The sequence below is a fragment of the Bradysia coprophila genome (genome assembly GCF_014529535.1).
Source record: "Bradysia coprophila strain Holo2 chromosome X unlocalized genomic scaffold, BU_Bcop_v1 contig_12, whole genome shotgun sequence".
In the NCBI taxonomy this organism is placed as follows: domain Eukaryota; kingdom Metazoa; phylum Arthropoda; class Insecta; order Diptera; family Sciaridae; genus Bradysia; species Bradysia coprophila.
The window spans coordinates 7,736,582-7,755,305 of NW_023503293.1; the positions used below are offsets into that span (position 1 = coordinate 7,736,582).

Sequence of the window (18,724 nt, forward strand, 5' to 3'; positions counted from 1 at the left end):
GACCACTTTGGAGACTATTTTGATAAAAGCCCAAAAAAAAATGTTTAGCGAAAAAGTTGTTCGACGAAATTCTCAGAATGGAACTAAAAGAGTTAACGTTTAATGCTCGGAACGGCTCGAGGTTCTAAGATTTTAGGTTCGACCCGAACTTCACCTGAACCTGAAATTTTCGAGTTCAGGTTCAACCCAAACCGAGCCCAAACCTGAATTGGTTCGAATCTGACCCGAGTCTGAATATGCGAAGCACGCAAAACAATTTAATTTCGATTCCCGGTATACTCCGGGAACGGACAATTTTATTTAACTCTCGATACTGACACTGAAAGAGGAGCAAGTTCTGCATTTTCATAATTTATTTTCTGACTCCATTAACAATATCACTTTTACCTCTACTGAGTCTGCGTTTTCAGCTTTTCAACTTCATTCACATACTCCGATAGATCACCGACACCCACACCGACTTTTTTCTTAACATCCACTATGGTCTCTTCAGCAATTCGACTGGACTTCTCCGCACCAATTCTCATAACATCAATCAAATATTCCGGATTCTTGAGATAGTCCTCGATTTTCAATCGGATCGGATCGATTCTCTCGATTACTGCTTCGGCCACACGAAATTTATATCTAAAAAAAAATGGAAATTTTTTACCGTCGGAACAGTGATCACTCCCATTGCAATACGAACTTGCCGGTGTCCAAATTCGATGCATCGCGGACAATTTGTTCAATTGAAATTCCACTCATCAGAGAATGAATGGCAACCAAATTGGATACACCGGGTCTGGTTTCCGGATCGTAAGCAACAGCCGATGTGCAGTCGGTGACCGCTTTTTTAATTTTTTCCAATATTTGTTCAGGTCGATCGAGAAGTTCAATTCGAGTTTTCGGATTCGGGTCAGATTTTGACATCTTTTTGTGAATTGAGAGGACAAATTAGTTTGTTCACCAGTTACAGTGACCGCTGAATTTACCTTTTTTGTAGGATCACGGAGCGATTTGATGCGACAGCTTGTATCTTTAGCTATAATGCCTTGACAAATGGGAAATGTTTCTCCGAATCGGAAGTTGAATGTATTTGCAATGTCCTGGGCTACCTGCAATTGCTGCGATTGATCGTCACCAGTTGGGACGTGTGTGGCTCTGCAAACAATTTTACATTGTTAGTGCATATCGGATCGGATTATGACAACCAGTGAGTCAAGAAAGCTTCGAATAACCCAACATCTCATACGCACTTGTACATTAAAATATCAGCTGTCTGCAGCACTGGATACACAAACAGTCCCAGAGGTATATCTTTCATGTTCGCTGACTTGTCCTTAAACTGTTGCAATCGATTCAAACGAGCCATTGTTGCCATACAACCGAAAATCCAGCACAATTCGGCATGTTGTTTGATGGATGACTGAACGAAAAGCGTCGACTTATCGGGATCAAAATGTGTTCGTTTTCGACATAAAATAAAGGCTCGGGAGTCTACGCCGGCCATATTTTAAGGAATTTAATTTCCCAAAATTTCACAAATTTCACAAAAATTCTCAAAATTTAAGTTTTGTTTTCTCTTAGGTCTCATTCTAAAGTAATCAGTTTAGTTCAAAGAAATGAAAAACAACTGAAAACGCCGAAAAATAACATTTACACAGCCAATGCATTGTATTTTTAGATAAAATTACTAAAAGTGACGGAAAAATGTGAGAATTTTTGACAATTGAATTTCCCTTAAATAGGCCCTGGCTTTCAGTGTAAATCGCTAAATAAGGGATCAAACGGGTAGATGGATTAGATTTTGAGAAGCAAAAACTCAGAGATTTATTGTTCCCTACTCCTTGAACTTAATACTTTTATCAAGGAAATTTCCCTGTTTTCAATAAGAAGCATTTGTCATCTAACGATTAACCGAAGGTGCGAAAACTGAGATTGGCGTAAAGTGAACACTACCTATGGATATGTAGACCAGTCTCTGGTGCCAGACCACAAGAACAGATATAGTCGATAGACCGACCAATTCTGTGAGGATGATCGTTAAGCTAGAGAGGAAATTTCGAACAAAATTACATAAAATATGTGGTCCCAACATGAAATACGAAATGTTTGATGTTTGCCCTCTTAAGTGGTCAAATGGAACTATCAAAAGCGTCAACGAGTGCATGTATTGGTGTAACACTCTACAGTCAGAAGCAGTGAAATTTCACGGCTTATTCGTCTTTAACACGGTTTTACCTCTACCACGCCCAAGCGTACGCGTAATAGCCTTAACCGTATAAAAAGTTTGCTGTTAAATCTTAGGAAATGTACATCTTCTATAAACTGATGTTAGGAACACATTTTATCGAGGGAAAGGTGGAATTTTGTGCGAATTTATGAACTTGTCAAAGTCTGAAACGGTTGAACGGTACCGAGGGAATTAAATAGTCTTTGATGTTGGTAAAAATCCCAAAACAAACCGTGATGGATCACAATAATCTGCGAGAGATCCAAGCGTTCTAATATACGAAATATTAGTCTAGGTATAATTACAAACGGTTCGTTGACCATAAAATTTATGAACTATTCGCTACGACGAGTGCAACAGAAAAGACTGGACGTGACAATGACGATGATGTAATTTTTCTTAGAGAAATGGTAGCGTCGCTACGCAGTTCATCAATTTTAGGTTTTTTCGCTCAGTAAAAAAAATACGGGCCGAGTCAGACCGGGCCGGGCTTTACTACAAAATTCTCGGGTCGGGTCGGGCTCGGGCATTAAAAATTAGTCTGGGCCGGGCTGGGTCGGGTTTTGAAAATAGGTCACATCTCTAGTCATTTCGAAATGATCAAGAAAAAAAAGTACAATAACTAAATCGCAATACAACGTGAAAATGCCGCTTGCATTTTGGGAACATTAGGGAAAAAGAAGGCTGATGATTTTTATTTATTGTAAATTATTTTTATATGAAAAGATCGATTTTTTACTGGCTGCGCCACTATTGTGAGCAGTCTTTTTTGTCGCAAGTATAAATAAAATATATAATTACAATTGCAAGAAAAAAAAAGAGAGATGTCTGGCTGATGAGCCGTAATAGTGAAACTAAAGAAGTAAAAGATTCCTTATTAAACAAAATGAATTCCAGATTTTTTCAAATTGCAAGCGATTAGCCTGGAGACATATTAATGAAAATCAAAAGATTTCAACCATCGTAATTATTTTAGAGGATCCACATGAAGACTTTGTATATATTTTTCTCACACAAACAAATTATCTCTACTTAAAGCGTTGGCTGAATATCAAATTTTCATTTATCATTTTAAATTTTTTTGAAATTACTTAGCGAAATAAATTTTATTTGGAAATGGCTTGAGAACCCCCAATTATTACGATTTTTTTAAACATTTAAACATAAAAAGCGAAATATAAAGTTGATAGCAAAAATCATTAATTTTATTTTCTTTCATTCTAGTTATACGAACATCTGGAGAAGATATATTTATTCGCGTAATAGTAAGAAAAATTCTTATAGAATGTGGACAAATAATTTTTGGATTATGCTAAATAATTTCTTTCTCTGTTTTTCCTCCATTTTAGGTGTAATACATTCTTGGATTTTATCCTAATTTTTTTTTTTTTTTTTTTTTTTTATCACTCTTACAAAAGTCTATTTATTTATTCAAAGCGAAAAAAAAGACTGCTCGCATACGGCGCAGTCAATAAAAAAACGATCTTTTCAATCAACAAATATTACAATAAATAAAAATCATCCGCTCTATTACTTCCTAAAGTTCCAAGAATACATGCCGCATTGCCTCTTTGTATAGCAATAGAAATTTTCTGCAACAGATAATCTTTGGAACGTGGCTCCCCTGATGCTCTCTTCATCAATGATCCCAACTTGTCAATAAATTTCCTTGTTTCTGGACCCATGCAACCTAGTGATTCAAAGGCAAGGGGGGTAAATAAATAGTTTTCTTTAAGACGTATATAATGATTATGCTTAAGTCATAAGAATAATGTTATTTTTTATTTAAAATTGTTATAATTATTTTTTTTATAAAGTTTATAATTTATTTAAAAGAAGAAGAAAATATGAATAAATCAAAGAATCAAGACCGCATCAATGTTGATTTGCGGCTAAAACAATAAATAACTTCAAACGAACGATGAAAAACGAAAATCTTTTTGAAACGTCAGGCTGCTGAGTTGCAATAGAGTATTATGATGAAAGAGAAAGAAACATTTCGCTCTCAATGTAACATGTTGAAATAGAAACAAATACTTTGACAAGTACCCCAAAGCAAGTTATGATAAGCTGATCTTCGGTTTTCTCACTCTAACTATAACAGTTTATCAGAGAAATGATAACATTTTGCTTCAGCGACATCTGTTATCATTTCTCTGGTTGCAATAATTAATTTTAAAAAACGTCCAAACTAAGCTGCCAGTGTTTATTAGGTAAGTAAGTTTTTTATGGAATAGGTTTGTTCCATCGGAAGGTAAAAACGATTTTTGACAAACCAAAAACAAAAGAACATCCACAGAGCCAAAACCTCAACGCTTTTTTGATAGGTACCGAAGCATATCCTCGATAGTTTTCTCCCTTTTCTTTAATTTCTGATTGAGTTAAGTATGCAGGGTAAACCAGAACTGCGATATTTTTACAAAATGGAAAACAAAACAATGTCATTGCTAGCGTTAATAAAAAATGTATCCTACGTGGTGCTCTGATGTTTTGGCTCAATAGAGGAAACTCCTCTTCCTCTTAAATTATCCCCCTTCGCTATATAAGTGCAGGCTGCAGTAGCCGAAATGAAAAACAAAAAGACTCCCGGTGAAGATGGCGTTCCAGTGGAAGCCATTAAACTAGGTGGCGACTCATTATTGGGTGCAATAACGACTTTGGGTGCAATAACGACTTTGTTTAACCAATGTCTCCAATGGGAAGAAATACCAGCAGCATGGGAAAATGCAGTGATTACATTGCTGCATAAAAAAGGAGACATAACAAAGTTGGAAAACTATCGACCCATAAGTCTCTTATCAACACTGTACAAGTTGTTCATGAAAATCGTTACGAAGAGGAACACCAAGAAGCTCGACTTCTACCAACCTGTTGAACAAGCTGCATTTAGATCAGGATTCAGCACAAACGACCACTTACAAGTGATGAGAACTCTAATTGAAAAATGCAATGAATACAAGATGCCTGTGGTCTTGATATTCATAGATTTTGAAAAAGCTTTTGATTCAGTGGAAATATGGTCGATATTGAACTCATTAGACGAGTGCAGAGTAGACTCAAGATACTCAAACACTATTCGATACGTCTATAAAAACGCTACGTCGTGTATAAAACTCCATAAAAGCACGGAAAAATTCAGAATCGGCAGAGGTGTACGACAGGGTGACGCCATATCACCAAAGTTATTCACATTGATTCTGGAGAGTATTTTGAAGAAATTAGACTGGAGTGGAATGGGTATCAACATACATGGAGAGTACCTGAGTAATCTCCGTTTCGCAGATGATATCTCCCTGATGGCAGCTGATTTAGATCAGGCGCAAATTATGTTGCAACAGTTAAATGAGGAGTCAAACAAAGTCGGCCTCAAGATGAATTTGTCGAAAACGAAAATCATGACAAACAGTCGACAGTTATGTGTACCTAGGTCACAAACTGAAGTTGGGTCTAGACAATCAAACTGCAGAAATAAAACGTAGAATTGGTCTTGCGTGGGCAGCCTTCGGAAAACTCAGGCTAATTTTCAAAAGCAAAATGAACAATAGTCTGAAACGTAAAGTGTTCGATACGTGTGTCCTTCCTGTGCTCACCTACGGAGCGGAAACGTTAACGTTAACAAAAGCATCCGAAAACAAATTAAGAGTGGCACAAAGAGCCATGGAACGGAGTATGCTTGGAATTACGCTCAGAGATAGAATGACAAATCTATGGATTCGAGAGCAAACAAAAGTCGTTGATGTCATGGAAAGAATAGCATCTTTAAAGTGGAGCTGGGCGGGACATATTGCAAGAATGACGGACGAACGTTGGACCAAAAAGATCATGAACTGGAGACCACCTAAAACACGACCTAGAGGTAGACCACCAGAGAGATGGAATAATGGTATAAAGAGAATTGCAGGCGGAAATTGGCAACAAGTGGTAACTAATCGTTCGGAATGGAAGAGAATCGGGGAGGCCTACGTCCAACAGTGGACAAAAACAGGCTGAAAGAGAAGAGAGAAGAAGAGAGCTATATAACCAATTTCGCGGGAAACTGCTGCGGTCTTCCCACCACTGTGAGACCGTAACCCGTCTCACGAAAACCGTAGAAGATGCCATCGAAGTTATATAACCAATTTCGCGGGAAACTGCTGCGGTCTTCCCACCACATTGGTTGGAATGACGGAAAAACAATCAACTGGGACACAATTACACGATACCCTTATTTCAGGGAATTATATCGAAACCCGTTGACTGTCGAGAACAGACTAAATCTGACGAAACGTTGCATTGCTTCTACTAGACCAAAATTGTTGAACAATAAATGAATTATTGTTGTTTTGCGTGGTCAGTAATTCAACATTGAAGAAACAGCACAGTTATAACAGGACAGACATTTTTCGTGGATTCGTCATCTATGACCATGGGCAAATGCTTCGCTCTTACCGTTTGTTTCGGATTTGTTTCGTGATACGCCGAAATGAGCATCGTTTGTCCTTGTATTCGCCTTTTCTTAATGTAAACGGTGAAACTTTTCATTTAAAATGTAAACGGTAACACGTTTCAATTCAACGTGAAATTTTTCAACATTAGTCTGAACAAATCAATCCAACAGCTTAGTAATTTAACATTACCAGACCAGCACTACAACAATTTGGGATTAAAATTTTAGGTCAGTGTGGGATTACTTTCGATTTCTAAGGGCCGGCTAAAGATTAGAGAGCGTATTTTAATCCTACAAGGATTAATTTCTCTGTAACAACGGTTCGAAATAAACCACGACGGGACTAAGAACGCAATAGATCAGTGTGAAGATTCTTGGCTGGTGTGCAGTAGGTCCATAAAGTAGGTACATAAAAAAAAATTTTGAATGTTCTGCTACATTCGGCAATAAATTTCCATAATTATATCGAAATTGAAAGCCAAATCTATATGAGGTAAAAGCACATCACTGACAGCGCACTGAATCACTGTATTGCTTTCCTTTGTATTGCATCTGTGGTCGTCGGTTAAACCAAACTTGCCAAGTACAGACAATTTAATATAGGAAAAGAGGATACCCCACAACGAGTTGTAATTCGACATTTTCTATTTTGTTTGTTCTCTTATTTTGTGTGGCACATCAATATAATGTAGTTGTGGCGTATATATATACTTTCACCTAACCATATATCTAACCTAGATACAACACAAATAATCCCAGGTATAATCTCAAAGCTCATAAGTATTGTCAATGTCCACATAATATAAATTCGATTAAAAAAGAGATACATCGCTCACACGTTCATTTTCTGTGGGAGGATAATTTGTCCGATTCCTGACGTATTATACACATTTTATTGTTCTTGCTGTATACAATCGACTCGTATTGTTCTTTGCTTTTACTCTATTTATATACTTTGATCCATGAATCTCTTTAACAACAATAAATCACGTTCATTGTACGAAATATTCGTTTCGTTGTTTCACTCGTTACACCATTTGCGCTAGCTGCTTATTTCGCTGGTGAGAGCGATAAACTTGAAACGAGATTTTCGTTGCAAGTGTGTTTATAATCATTGTTGCGAGTTGGAAAAGCACCAAGGTCTCCTTAAATTTTATTGTATTGTGCCACTCAGTGGTTGCATCGAAACACTAATTGTTGGAGACGATGGGTGGGTTTCGAAGGGGTTGTGGAGTAGTAGTTGTTGGGAAAACAGAATCAAGATTAGCATTTCAAGTATTCAACATCTTAATATTAATTGAAAACAAAACAAAAACAAAAAAAGAATAAGCAAAAATTAAATGGAAATTGTTACATGGCACAGCTATGCTTCTAGCATGAACATAAGAAATATTCGGAGGCTTATGAAATCAAAATAGGCTAAAGATAGAAGCAATAACCTCTCTAGCTCGAAAGTGAATAACAATTTGTGTTTGTGATGCCTTTTTTTGGACTCTGCTCCGTCATTTTGGTGTTTGAGTTTTTTGTGTCCGATATTACTTTTAAAGAAAGCGCGGCACGGCAGCTCCATCAGATTCTTTGTGAAAGTAAGGTGGTATTTTGTTTCCTAGCGAAGGTCATGATTTCTTGGTGTGAATAAAAACGCACAACACAACACATACAATCGTAGACGTTTTATTTTTCAAAATTTGGAGGCTTTTTAAAGTTGGAAAACAATTTGTGTTTGTGATGCCTTTTTTTGGACTCTGCTCCGTCATTTTGGTGTTCAAAATTGAAGTAAAGTTTAAAATTTGAGTTTTTTGTGTCCGATATTACTTTTAAAGAAAGCGCGGCACGGCAGCTCCATCAGATTCTTTGTGAAAGTAAGGTGGTATTTTGTTTCCTAGCGAAGGTCATGATTTCTTGGTGTGAATAAAAACGCACAACACAACACATACAATCGTAGACGTATTATTTTTCAAAATTTGGAGGCTTTTTAAAGTTGGAAAAATGAGTGTTAGTGCTGGAAGCAGTGCTATGCATATGGTTATAAAAGCAAGCTTCGAAAGAGTCTCTAATTGTTTGCTCATATTTTGCTTTCAACATTCCCCAAATTCCCCAAATAACAATACGAGAGCAAACATTTCAAATGTTTCGTTGAGTTATTATATACTTTTGCTGATGACTAAGTATATTATTCAGTTTTACACCATCATCGTTCATCGTCGTATCCAACACAGCACATTTCTTTTGTACGTTATGTTTAGTGTTTTCAGATTATGCTGTGTGTGGTACATAAAATAAACACAACTAATGGATATACCATGAATAGGCTGGTATCTATCGCTATAAAACGGCGGGTGCATGGTATATATGTATATATATATATATATATATATGCTTAATACGGTATGTCGTACAGGCGCTGAGGGAAAACATTATTACCCTAACCCCCAAATAAACTTCCGATGAGCAATGTAAACTGTGATCGTGGAAGGTGTTTTGAATTAATTTTCTATGTAAATTTTGTGCGATAATTTATTAAGTCGTTTCATCTGTAGGCGGTTTATATATCTATCTATACTATACACTACCACCACCACCCCGTCCTTATATAACCATTCGATTTAACTAACTTAAATCCATGTATGGACTATTGTATTTTGTATGATTGAATTTTGGTATTCGAAGTGGAGTTTATTGAGTCTTGAGAATAATTCATTTAGTACAATCCGAAACGGATAATGAATGGTGTTCTGACGTAGCATTAATTGTGTCCAAATGACTGTAGTGTTATTTTGACTTTGACGGAATTAATCGAGGAATTAATTCGAATTTGGCTAATATTTCAATAGAAAATATTTTGGTGGAAAGGAAAGGCCACGCACAATTTCCATTTATAAAATAACAAAAAAAAAACGAAAATTAGAATACAAGCAGAAGAACAACGAAGTCCTGGAAACGACATTGTAATTTTTGATTGATACTATTGTTCTCCCCAGCCAAACGGTCTTTCCTAGTATCGATTTGGGATCACATTTGAATTAGTATTAGTACGTGCATTCTACCTGATAGGCGATGACCCAAGGCATTATCTTTTCACAGAGAAACAACTTTTGTTGAATGCAATGAATGAATTTACTCACTTTCGATGGGACATGTATGTATATAGAAGCAACACTAATCTGCCTTGCACCCATTACCATTGATTAATTTTTCAGATGGTCTGAGCTAATGACTTTCTGAAGTACTTTGAATGCTGTTTGTGGCTTTCGTGTCATTGAATCGGATTGAATTTAACTAAATATTCACATACGTACGCCTCATATTATTGTCATATGCAATTTATTGAAATGGACCGGCAAATTGATTAGTCGATACTAATTTGTGTCTTGTTAATTCACCAGTTTTACCTTATACCGCCATCATCATCACATTATTATGGACTAAAATTTCTATAAATTATAAATTAATGTTTCGACAAATCATTTCGAATTTTCAATTCATCTCGGAATTTAGTATTTTCAACATCGATATCGATTGATGGTTAACCATTTTGGTGCAAACCGCCAATTAATTAAATATTGTTTGAATTTATATATGAAATGATACGTTGAGGCAAAATTCAAATTTATTTAAATTTCACATTGTCATTCAACAACTTTCTGGCATTCCATTTTTTTTTAACCAATTTTAATTCGCACAATTATATTGGAAATGGGCGAAATAGAATTTTATCGTTAAATGAATTTTTTTTTGTCATTTGAGTAGAACGGAATAGAGGATATCGTTGAACCAATAAAAAAATTAAATTTTTTAATTCGATCTGAAAACTATTGTGTGTTACGGAAAAACTGTTCGACATTTTTACAAGGATAGATCACTGGCCACGAGTTAGCAAGTTTGGTGATGAGTTGAAATTTCATTTCGACTATGATTCACTATACTTGTTCGTGGGAACACTGTCGCCTAGGCCTGATGAGAAATGGTATTTTTGAACTGCATGTTAATGCAAAACGTCGAAGGACGTATTTAAACTTTTTCTCAGATCAAAACAGTGGTCGAATGTCTTATATTTTTAGACTTTCCTTAGGGAAGATCTTTTCTCTTCAATTTCAAAGATCTGTCGTCATTTTAGTAAGATAATACGTCTCTTACAACTAGGCATGTTCACTGAAAAATATCATCAATCGATGATAAAATTTCCTAGTAATCGACACATATCAATCGAATGAATTATCGAACATGCCTGCTTACAACGTCCCAACATATATATTAACATTCGACGTTCTTGATTCATGGTTGTCATCAGGGCCTTTTTTCAAGAAAACGTTTTCTAAAATTTCTGAATATTTCTTCAATTTTTGAGAATTTCTACAAATTTTAGAATCTAAAGAAATTTTAGAATTTTTTAGAAAACGTACCCGGTAGTGCTTAGTGGTCTGTAATATTTTGGCGCAAAATTTGAATTTAATATGGCATATTCAAATTTTGCGTCAAAATGTCATAAACTGGGAATAAACAGTTTTGCATTTGCGTCGCAAAGGTTGAAATAACCATGCCTAATTCCGCGTTTTTTAGGGTCCGAAGGAGTCTTACTAACTTTTGCGCCCCCATTCTTCACTAATCAATGTCGGTATATCTTCGTTATATTTGCCATTCGCCCGTTTAAATTATTTAGGGTTTTATAAAAAATCTTTTACTCCAATAACATTCATCTTCAACAATTGTCATATAATGTAATTTTAAAATAATCGCAAAATAAAGGAATTATACGATGATAAGTCAAGTAACTGAGCGAATGTCGTTCCACCCAAACAAATAACAATTCATTTCAATTGAACGAAACGACGACAGTTTTTGTTTGAGGCCATAGTACTGCTCCTAGCATTAACACTGAATTACCAAACGTCAAATTTGAGGGCTTAAGATTTATTGCAATATTGCATGTCTTAGCTCATACAATGACGACAAGTCAATTTATGTTTCAAAAAGAAACGTGCAGTGATTTCATCAATCTCCAAACATTCTCTATATGTTCATGCTGGGAGCAGTGCTATGGTATGTGGAAAACTTGTTCCAAATTATATGTAACGTTTGGTTAACTCCTTTATAAACACAGTGGAGCTAATTAGTTTGGTTGGTTAAGGAACTTAATTCTTCAGACATGCTTTGTGTTGTTTACCTGAATGAATATAATGTTACTTTGCCATAGTTCCCTTCAATGCGACACAATCACCACCTATATTTACCTATATCCATACATACACGCACATATAATTACCGTGGGTTCTGTATAATGATATTCGAACCGAATTATAGGATATTTACCACCCCACACAAAATTAAATTCAGTGGAAATATCTGTGGATTTCGGCAAACTTATATTTATGGGTAAATTTGTGGTCGACGGCATTATACTCTCATTTCACAGTTGAAATTATTACAATAACATTTTTAATATTCTGGTGATGTATGCATCAATTCCCAGCAATTATATATTTGTTTTCGCTTGATGAAATGTGAATACAAAACATCTACAACAATCTATGTACCATTTTCTGCCTAAAGGTTGTTCCGACCGTATTAATAATATGTTCGTTTTGCAAACAAACGACGCTATGCTTGTGGAATAAACCGAACTGTGATAATATCTTGTACAACATCACATTTTATTTATATTTATGTGAGCATACATGTATGGCCTATGTATAAATATCCAATCTATCCAGTTTCGGGGTCGTTCAAAAATGATGTTGAAGGTCATAGTGTCCTGAATAAATTGATCTCGAGGCGAATTGCTAGTTGAAAATGTAAAATATTGGAACCCGATTAAGCGTGCATGGATCAATCATAAATTACGTAACCCTTCTTCAGTGCTGTCAGTAAAATTAATCTTAAATAACTCCATGAATACGTGTTCTGCAAAGTTAAAATTAAGTACTATCCTGGTATACAAGCAGTCCTAACTTCTCTGGGAGCACTGAAAAAGCGCTAGGTAATTTATGAATGATCCCTTTAACAGGTGCGCGTAGTATTTTATAATCCTATGCCGAGTGGGGGGATTTATGAACTGGATCTCATCTATATTTTATGTTTCTGTTGTTGCAACATATTATTTACTAACTTTTCGAACTTCATTTGCGAATTGTGTTCCGTCGTTGTTTACTTTAATTACATTCTCCACATAAATCCACTTTGTTGCCAATTAAAACTTATATGATGATTTGTGCATCAAAAATGAAAATGCAAATTCGAAGGTTAAATTGTCATTGGCTTGTAGCCGAATTATTCGCAGCACCTGAAGGAAATGATTCATTACCCAATGACTTCTGTAGTAATTGCCATTTCCGTGGGATGTAGCCATTCATTTATTCACGCAATTGCTAGAACCTTTATTGTGTTATTATAACCTGTGCTTTGTAGAAACTGCCTTCGACGCCTCGTTTCCTATAAACTTCGTACTAGTAAAAAAGGAAATGTCCAAACAGAGACGTAATCTTCAGTTGCGATGGCATATCAGATATTGACAAGACATCGGGTGACCTTTACTGAAGTGTTGTGGCTAACCATCGTAGCACATTGTTTGTGTGCTTTGAAATGCTTTAGAAAGCTTGGAGCTTCTTTAGGAATCCGTTGAAAAAGTGGAATATTTCAGTGGAATAAAGAATAAGCTTTTTAAAGCAATACAATACGTTTGTTTTGGCTTAACACGGCATATTATGTGATCGCCTTAAATGTTCCGATGTCAATTTGAAGAATTATTCTTTCTGCACACCTTGACGACGGAAACTTTTTATCCAAACGTCAAAGTTTGCTTACTAATCGTTATGGTTGCAGGAGGAAACTCTTGGTTAGAAAAGGGACTCATTCAACGTAACGTTTTCGTTGTCGAATCGTTTTCAAATTTTTCAGATGGAAGATTCAGTAGATCCTAATTTCACATGGGTTTATGCAAATTTCAAATTTTAAATGGAAGCATAAACCGATAATTGAAATGCAATGAATATATTAATGTTCAATTGAACCGTTGGTCCACTATCCGACTATGCTGCAGGCGTTAACTTTTATCTGAATTTTTATCAATCTGGGCAACGAAAAATCAAATATTTCATTGACCGTTCTTTCTGCTCCATTTAATCATTGAAATTAATAATGCAGCGAAAGTTCGTAACTATTACACCGGATGCATAACTGATTATTTACCCAAATTTTGTGTAGCCCGAGCCACTCATGCAAATACGGCCAGGCGTACACACATTTTCATCTCCCATGTTCCAATGTGAAAATAAATAATTTATTTTCGGTAACAAACTGTTGCGATATATCACAAGCGCTTCTACTACCAAGTTGCGCCAGGATATAAGGTGTTGGTAGTTGGGCTTTCGGGGCACATTAATTTATTGATTGTAAAGCAACCATCAGTGAATATGGAAAGCCATTAGAAATAATAATCTATTTACAGTTTTGTGTATTGCGTATACCGGAGTTGGTAATAGTTATACCCCCTGCACAAAAACAAATCAAACATCGAGATACACCAGACAAATTGCACTAATATTTTGTCCATATTCCAATAGGATATGTACACATGCCGTTTGGATATGGGATAGCATATATCCGAGAAGAAAGAGAGATAGATGTGGGGGAGAAGGAGAAGGGAGTGGACATTATCTAAAGCTAACGCAGAAAGCCGTACAATAAAAACCAATCGCCTAAACCATTGTGCTTTTATTATTTTGGTTTTTTTAGATGGTTTGGAGTTTTATGTATTTATGTTGGAGCGGAATATCCATTTCCGATCTTTACCATCACAACACCCAGACAAACGAAGTGAAAGTGAAACAGAGAGAGAGAGAGAGAGAGACAAAAAAGCCCATCCTAACAAAACATAAAAATATTGTCACAATTTAATCGATATGGATCACACACAGAGGTGATCCCAAACCATTTCTTTTTCTTCTCCGGCAAAATAAACATATACAAAATGAGCGGAGTAAAAATGCGATTTAGAAAAATATTGTCACCTATGCCGTTTATCATTTATATTGGAAAGTGGAAGATGGTATCTTCTCTCTAAATATCCAATTCGTTCGATTTTATTTTTTGTGTGCAAATGATAGAAAATAAAATTGTGTAGCTTCGTGTCGAATTGTATGAAAGTTTTAACTTTTTGTTGTTGTTGTTGTTGTATTGTACGTTGTTTAGGTATGTCAATTCATCTATGTCACGACGTCTGCTTCCACACCAAACCTTGCATATTACCGAATAAAATCGAGAAAAAAAAAATTACAAAAATGAATGAATGCAACACTGACTCTACAATTTCATGATTTCACCAACAGTTCTTTTTTTTCGGTTGTGTATACCGTGTATATATGCAGGTCCATATACACATAACAGCTGAATGCAACTCTTTAGAAATTGCACACGGCGTCAATTCATTGCATTTCCTCGTAGATGATTATGGGTGCCAATGTTGTGTGCAGTTACGTGCCAAGAGAGAGAAAAATGTAGAACTTTTAAGCGGAATTGAAATTAAAAAAATTGAATAAAAACGAATAGACTATCGCACATCCGATCTAAAAATGTTGTTCGATTCAAAATGACATCGAATTTACAATGGTCAATGTTCAAAATGACCGGAGCGAAGCGAGTTGCATTAAATTGTCGGTCCAATCGTAGGTGTAATTATTTGGACATTTGTGGCTTTGAAGTTAAATTATTAGATTTAGATTTAAGGGGCACAAAGATAAATTGAAATATTGTCTGTGAAAGAAAATATAAAAAGTTCAGTAAATATGGGGACGCTCGCTAGAAGATAATTCGGAACGACAATCTCATCTTTCAAATAGTTTCTCACACTCTTTTTTGACCATTAGTATTAGCGAGATCTGCTATGGAATATTTCCGTGAAATTACTCCTTAGTGGCATCGTTGGCAACGATTCGTTGCCTTGTATCGTAACAGTTTTTCAGTGCTGTCATCAAAAATTTAATTTTTAATTACTCCAAAAATACGAACTCTACCACCAAAGATAGCACTCTAAATGAGTGATAGAACATAATTTTACCGTTGTAGATGGCATTTTTATCGAGCTAATAAAGATTCCATTATGATGACAGCACTGAAAACCCGTTATTTAATAATGATCTTGATGAATTGAAGAGTTACAGAAAAATTGGAAAAGCGAGACTGTGGTTGGGAAACATGAATTCTTGGAAATTTCTTACAACTCAACTTAAAGGCTTCAAAAACACGAAACAATCGACTCGAAGCACAGTTCCCACCACCCATTACACTATTTTATTGCTCTTAATTACACTATGCAAATATTTTATTTCCTGTAACATAGACCGACCACATACATCGCTGTGCAAGTTTCTTTTTTTTTTTTCTTTTTTTCGTGTTGTAACCTTACACATAATAACTCGAACCCACTAATGTAATAGCCAAAGAAATGTTTTTTTTTCAGGTCAGGGTTATGAAATTACATTTTTTTTTAAATTTCAATTTGTCCAGTCTCTGGTGTGTTGTTGTTTTATTGCACACAATTTTTCATAAAATCGAAACAAAACATGGTAATTTATGCATCCCATGTACACATGTTCATGTTTGGCAAATGAGAAATCGTAGCAATGCAAATGAAAATACCTTCGATACACACACAAAAAAAAATATTTTTGTGTAAAAGCGAAAACCAATTATAAATCTCTAAAATTTGATTTTTATTTTCAGATTACGATCAATATGCCAATCTCAGATTTTCGTAAAAAGAAATTGTTGTACGTCTTCAATGTATTTTTCGGTAAGTTTCTAAAATCCACTTTACATTGTGTCTACGCATAAAATTCAATAACATTTTTGGTAATCTTTGCCGATTTGTTTTACGATTGATTAATTGCAATTGAATTGGAATGATTGAATATTCATAAGGTTTATTGTTCGTATAGCATCTACACGCTCGTTTTATCCCGTGTATTAAAAAGAATTCTATTACGGTGTTAGTTCGAAGACTAAATTTAATTACGAACTTATTCATCATGCCCATATTGACGCTAAGCTTGTAGGTCAAATTCATATAAAAAACCTTTTTTTATTGAATTTAACACGAAAAGGGTTGTTTCATAGCAAGTGTTTCTTTTTGGTTGGAGAAAAGTGCTGGGAAAATATGTAAAATTCCACTATTCGCCATCTGATAAAGACGAGAAAAGAAATTAGTTTCAGGTCCTTTGCCAAGCGTAAGGGTTGCAACATGATCAGAAGCAGCGTTGGGCTGTGCTAGTCTAGAGCTAATTTTTATTTCTTTTTTCAAATTTCGATATTTAGGGCCAGCCAAAAATTCTTAGTACGTTCAAAGACAAAGTTGTTCCTTGCAAGTCCTTAAAAAAAATCCCAAGACGTCGACATCTAAAAGTTCTTCTGTAAATCCACAGTTTCGATTGAACACATGTTAAGGGTAAGGGCATAGCAGGGTTAGCATGTAAAAAGTGCCCCCAAAGGAACTAAAGCTTGTGATACATCATTCGAAAGGTCTTGGCCTAAACTACTTTTAGTGTAGTATCAAACTCCAAAATGGAGTTATAGTGGAGTTATTGACGAAAATGTGAATTTTGTTTTTCAATTATTTCTATCTAGTGTGTTTACGTAAAAATCTGTAAAAATTCTCAAAAAATGTCTGTATGAAGGGTAACATCTGAGATTTTTATCAGATTTTTTGGACCCCTATTTAAGGGTGAAAAAATTCAGAGAAAAATTCGGCGACTTTTTTTCGTACGTTGGAGGTACAGAACTAACTCGGTATTTTGACCATTGATTGGTCTTATGGACATGTATTTAACATAATTTTTTCAGATTTTTCAAAATGGTGGAACACACCCTAATTGATCATTGAATTTTTCTTTGAATTTTTTCACCCTTAAATAGGGGTCCAAAAATTCTGCAAAAAATCACAGATGTTACTCTTCATACAGACATTTTTTAAGAATTTATTCAGAATTTTAAGTTATAACCAACGGGAGATATAAATTATGGACAAAACTAACCCTCATACCCAAAAACTCATCCCTAGAGTGCTTCTAAGGGCTGATATTCTACCAAAAACCCCGTTTTGTTAAGTCCAGTCAAGTTGCTGATCATTACTGATAATAATCTGCAGTTTTATGGAATTTTGTTTTTGGTCATATCGCGGACGCATTTTCCACAGGTAAAAATACACCCTTAACATGACCGAATGTCCATAAGACCGATCAACGGTCAAAATACCGAGTTAGTTCTGTACCTCCAACGTACGAAAAAAAATCGCCTCTCTAAATTTTTTCACCCTTAAATAGGGGTCCAAAAAATCTGATAAAAATCTCAGATGTTACCCTTCATACAGACATTCTTTGAGAATTTTTACAGATTTTTACGTCAACACACTAGATAGAAATAAATGAAAAACAAAATTCACATTTTCGTCAATAACTCAACTATACCTCCATTTTGGAGTTTGATACTACACTAAAAGTAGTTCTAGGCCAAGACCTTTCGAATGATGTATCACAAGCTTTAGTTCCTTTGGGGGCACTTTTTACATGCTAACCCCGCTATGCCCTTTATGATTCAACCAAAATTTCTGCTTCACAAAGGTATTTTTTGTTGTCGATGTCTTAGGAAAAAATCTTAGGAACAACTTTCCTTTGAACGTTAAAAGAAATTGTGGTTCAAAATATTGACATCATAATACTCGAAACAGAAATTAGCGCACAACTAGTACAGCACAACCTTGAGTCGAAGGCAAGGGTTGCAAGGGTACAAACCTCACACGAAATGAGTTGCAATGCTTATGTCAATCAAGTAATGACTCATTTACCGAGGCCCAGTAAGTAAACAAATTTCCATCAATGCACTCAGGAAAGTATTGGAAAATAAATGAGAACTGACATCAGATCAAAACAGGACATCACCTACATATTCTGTCAATTTTCAACTGTTTCTCTAAAGAGAGCTAGTTGTAATTCGGATGGATTTGAGGGAATTTTTGAAAACTTCGGCAATTTAATTATTTAAAATAGTCACTGAATCAAAGGGATCACCAGACTCGGTAATTATATTGATGAAAA

The 18,724-nt window shown here is 35.2% G+C and overlaps 2 protein-coding genes across 2 annotated transcripts in view; one reads left to right on the forward strand and one right to left on the reverse strand.

Moving 5' to 3' along the window:
- LOC119067430 (calexcitin-1) overlaps window positions 1-18,724 on the forward strand; it is an 88,458-nt gene that overhangs the window by 48,520 nt on the left and 21,214 nt on the right. The window contains exon 2 of the mRNA XM_037170402.1: window positions 16,359-16,428. Within this exon, the coding sequence (XP_037026297.1) occupies window positions 16,371-16,428 (58 nt within the window). The 5' untranslated portion in view covers window positions 16,359-16,370. The remainder of the gene's footprint in view (window positions 1-16,358; window positions 16,429-18,724) is intronic.
- On the reverse strand, window positions 336-1,492 carry LOC119067279 (tryptophan--tRNA ligase, mitochondrial-like). The gene is made up of 4 exons (XM_037170156.1): window positions 1,239-1,492; window positions 975-1,143; window positions 689-912; window positions 336-627 (listed from the first exon to the last, which is right to left on the reverse strand). Exons 1-4 carry the CDS (start codon window positions 1,490-1,492, stop codon window positions 390-392), a joined length of 885 nt encoding a protein of 294 aa, XP_037026051.1. The 3' UTR covers window positions 336-389.

Coding starts and splice junctions, on each gene's coding strand:
- LOC119067279 (XM_037170156.1), bottom strand. CDS start 1,492: ATGGCCGGCGTAGACTCCCGAGCCTTTATTTTATGTCGAAAACGAACA. Junction 913..974: donor TCCGTGATCCTACAAAAAAG/GTAAATTCAGCG, acceptor ATTCACAAAAAG/ATGTCAAAATCTGACCCGAA. Junction 628..688: donor TCGAATTTGGACACCGGCAA/GTTCGTATTGCA, acceptor ATTTTTTTTTAG/ATATAAATTTCGTGTGGCCG.